We start from the raw sequence: 3,859 nt of genomic DNA, 5'->3' as shown, positions 1-3,859 counted from the left end.
GCATAGGGATCCCTGCAGAACAGCTTCTGAACTGTCTGGTTCAGAGGCAGTTGATCTTAAATTACATATAAATAGGTGACAGATGCCGCCGGCGGCACTGTGGCGGAGTGGTTAGCGCTTCAGCAAGATGGCAACAAGTTCACTTCTGATTGGGTCTTTGTCATTGTGTTCTCCTTGTTGTCTTGCATGGGTTTCCTGTTTCCTTTCGCTGTCTAAAAACACCCAGGAGTTACCCAAACATGTGAATGAAAGACTGAATGGTCATACGTGTGTGACTTGTTAATGTAGGACTGAGCGTTTTTTTTGCCGTGCAAACGAGAGAATGAATGGTCGTATGTCGCTATCTGCAGTCCGGGGATCGGTCACTGCTGGGATAGGCTGACTGCACGCAATGCAGTAGAGATAATGAATAATCGCATGATGGGATGGATGACGGAATGAACAGAGGACACCATTCTTGGTTTGCTTCTGGTTGGAAAATGAAAATAAAAAGTAGAAAATGTACATGTTTATTGCAGAAAGTACTCCTGTAACAGAAGCACAGAGTGGACGTCCCGCTCTAAGTAACAACTAGAGTTAAACTAAGTGGATCCTCTTGCGATGACTTCAACATTCACAGCAGCTAAAGCCCCCTAATAGAGCCGCGGCTAAATCCTGGTCATTGACGTAGGAAGGCCATAAAGGGGCTAAGCGGGACACAGCTGACAGTCACGGTGTTTTCAACAAGTGCAACACTCCCTTCCATCACTTAGTACACCTCTACTGTATCACAACTGGCACTACTGAGTGACACACAGCAAACGGAGAATAGCACACAGTACATTCTGCTTCCTAGTGGACAATCTCCGCACGAATAATACAGCGATGCGAATCACGAGTAACCCGTAATTGGAATTATGGCGCCCTTAGTGAAATTTTATATCCCTCCCCATCAGCAATGTACACATGCTTACAAAAGACAAGGGAACAGCATTGGCTTAAATAATAACAGAACATTTAGCAACGCTAAACAAATGACAAATGAATACACAAAAAAGTTAAAATACAAAATAACTACCCTGAGGTACCCCAGGTACCGATCAGATATCAGTCGGGCAATGCTTTACATTTGAATCGGCGTGAAGTTTACTGTTTTTAAGGATTAATAGTAAGAACTACCTTTAATCGATTTATTTTGAAGGTGAATTTTGCCGAGGCCACCGTGCCGAACGGGCTCTGCTCGAATGCCTGCAAAACATGCGTGAAATCAGCAGGTGAAGAAAAATCCTGTGAATACTTTCACATTGGACGGGAACTCGACCTCACACGTCCACGCGTTTGTCCGTTTTGGTCAGCGGCAGTGTCAGGGGCGTCTGCGGGAAGCGTATGGCCTCGCTGTTGCGCCGCATGTACGCGTGGCCGCTGATTGGGTACCACATCTCCGTGAAGGTCAGGTTGGCCACGGTGATGGCGCAGCGGCCCAGCACCTTGAAGCCCGACTTGCGGTAGAAGGGGATGAGGAAGTCCTCGCACATGAGCACGGCGCGACGCACATTGGGCAGGCAGCGGAGGTACTGCAGGTAGCGCCACATCAGGATGGGACCTTTCCCCTGCTGCCTGAAGGTGCGGTGGACAGCCAGGACGTGGATGTGGACGGTGGAGCCCCGAGGCTTGTGAAGGGTCAGTGCTTCCTGGAGATAAGATAACATAAGATAATACTTTATTGATCCACATCGGGGAAATTTGTTTGTCACATCAGCGCAACAACATCAATATCAATAAATACGAATATAGAATGAATATAGGCTGAAGACAATAACAAGGATAGGAACAAGTAGCTGAATGACAACGGATAAAAATAAACAGGATGAAAATGGAATGACAACAAGAATTAAAAAAAAACAGAAATAATAATTACAAGGATAAAACTAAGTAGGATGAGAATGGAATGACAACAAGTATAAGAAAAAGAAAAAAAAAACAGATATCATAATTACGAGGTTAAAACTAAACAGGATGAGAATGGAATGACAAGAAGAATAAAAAAAGAAAAAAAAAACAGAAATCTTAATTATGAGGATTAAACTAAGTAAGATGAGACTGGAATGACAACAAGAAGAAAAAAAAGAAAAAAAAAACAGAAATCATAATTACAAGGATAAAACTAAACAGGATGAGAATTGAATGACAATGATAACAAAAAAAAGAAAAAAAAAGTCAACAGAATGACAATAACAAGGATAAAAATAGATGTAGGTGGATACATACATATATATATATATATATATTTTTTTTTTTTAATTTACCATGCATGCATCTCGGCAACCTGGAACTCACCGTGGTCAGCCGGTCCCGGTCCCACAGGGAGCCGATGATGAACGCCACCAGGCGACCCTCCTCGAACCAGCCCATGGAGAACTCCGGGCACAGCGTGAGGAAATGCCGCACCTCATCCAGGTGGAGGGGACACTCGCCAGACACCGAGATAAACGCTTGAGGGGAGAAAAGGTGGGGAGAACCGGGAAGACATGGGCTTTTACGCACAACATTACGCACAGCAGTGCGAGAATTGGACGCCTATTTGTGCGTCTTTTCGCGCTCGAATTTTGCGCGTTTTCACTACCCAGAGCGCCTGACGAATGGAGAAGCAGGCGGCGGCACAGGGGAGGAACCGGAGAGAAAGCGGCAGCGCGGTTTTTACGCACGGTTGCGAACTTTACGCACATTTCGCACGGCACAGAGAGATTAAACCGGAATGTCAAAGGACTATCCAACAAACTACTCGACGAACTCGGAGAAGGGAGGGTCTATTTTCGTCCGGAAGGAACAGAAAGTTGTGGAAAATACAGACTCCGCTTTTATTTAGTTTTGTTTCGATATAGATACAGATGTGGATGTAGACATGACGCTTCAGGTTCGTCGAAAAATGACGCTTGTGAACCTTCCCCATTCGCCAGTCTGGGGGACGCGTTGGAAGTGACAATGATGTACTTTTTACGCATGACTGCGAACTTTACGCACAACATCACCCACGACACCGCGCGACCCCCATCGGAATTGCAAATTAAATTTAAAGACCCTCCAACCGGGATTCGATACTGGAGAGGGGTGTAATTTGCGTGATTGCCACTTTGCACATTGCTTTTATTTCCTGCTGTATATAAGGTAAATAAATACATATATTTTAATACTTTATACTGATTATACTTTCAGGTTTTATTTTATTTCCATTCTTAGTCTGTTCTTGTTACCTTAATCTGCTGCTGCTATATAATTTCCCAATCATAGGATCAATAGTACCTCTCCCTCTTTCTTCCTCTCTAGATCTGTGCGTCTTTTCTCTCGGGTCAGATCGGCGTTTTGCGCGTCTGGTTTTGCGCCTTCCCCTCCGGACTCTTACCTTCCCTCTCGATCTCGAAGACGCTGATGGCGTCCTGCGTGTTGAGCGGCCGCACCTCGCTCGCCGGAAGCGTGTGTCTCCTCTGGATGCCGGGCGACACGGAGGGCTGGGCGCCCACGACGGACATCGTGGAGCTCGAAGACGACCCCCCCCGCCCCCGATCCCCGCCCTCCACACACACACACACACACACACACACACACACACTCCGCAACCCCTCGCCTGGAAACACTTATGCACTGTCCTCGCTTGTCCTCACGCCACGGGTGGGGATGCGGGATCGGGCCCTGCGTGGGGAAACGAGGAGCTCTTTTATAGACCGTGATTCACCAGCCTGATTTGCATCTCAATATCGGATGGAGCGTTTTTATGGTGTTTGCAAGAGGGAAACGTACAATTATCTTTTATTTTTCAGATCTAAACAGATGGTTAATAACAGTGTCCTCTGCTGTCTGGAGCGCTCTGACGCGCACACGGCAC

General features: G+C 46.2%; 1 protein-coding gene across 1 annotated transcript; it reads right to left on the bottom strand.

Moving 5' to 3' along the window:
• Nucleotides 1–454: 454 nt before the first annotated feature.
• LOC147221019 (serotonin N-acetyltransferase-like) lies at nucleotides 455–3,561 on the bottom strand. Its single transcript, XM_086170286.1, has 3 exons — nucleotides 3,380–3,561; nucleotides 2,317–2,471; nucleotides 455–1,670 (listed from the first exon to the last, which is right to left on the bottom strand). Exons 1-3 carry the CDS (start codon nucleotides 3,504–3,506, stop codon nucleotides 1,302–1,304), a joined length of 651 nt encoding a protein of 216 aa, XP_086026412.1. The 5' UTR covers nucleotides 3,507–3,561; the 3' UTR covers nucleotides 455–1,301.
• Nucleotides 3,562–3,859: the final 298 nt, after the last annotated feature.

Source organism: Fistularia commersonii, chromosome 23 (assembly GCF_037954325.1).
Source record: "Fistularia commersonii isolate RoL2024-O1a breed Wild chromosome 23, RoL_Fcom_v1.0, whole genome shotgun sequence".
Classification (NCBI taxonomy): Eukaryota; Metazoa; Chordata; class Actinopteri; order Syngnathiformes; family Fistulariidae; genus Fistularia; species Fistularia commersonii.
This window is presented reverse-complemented; position numbering and strand designations above follow the sequence as displayed.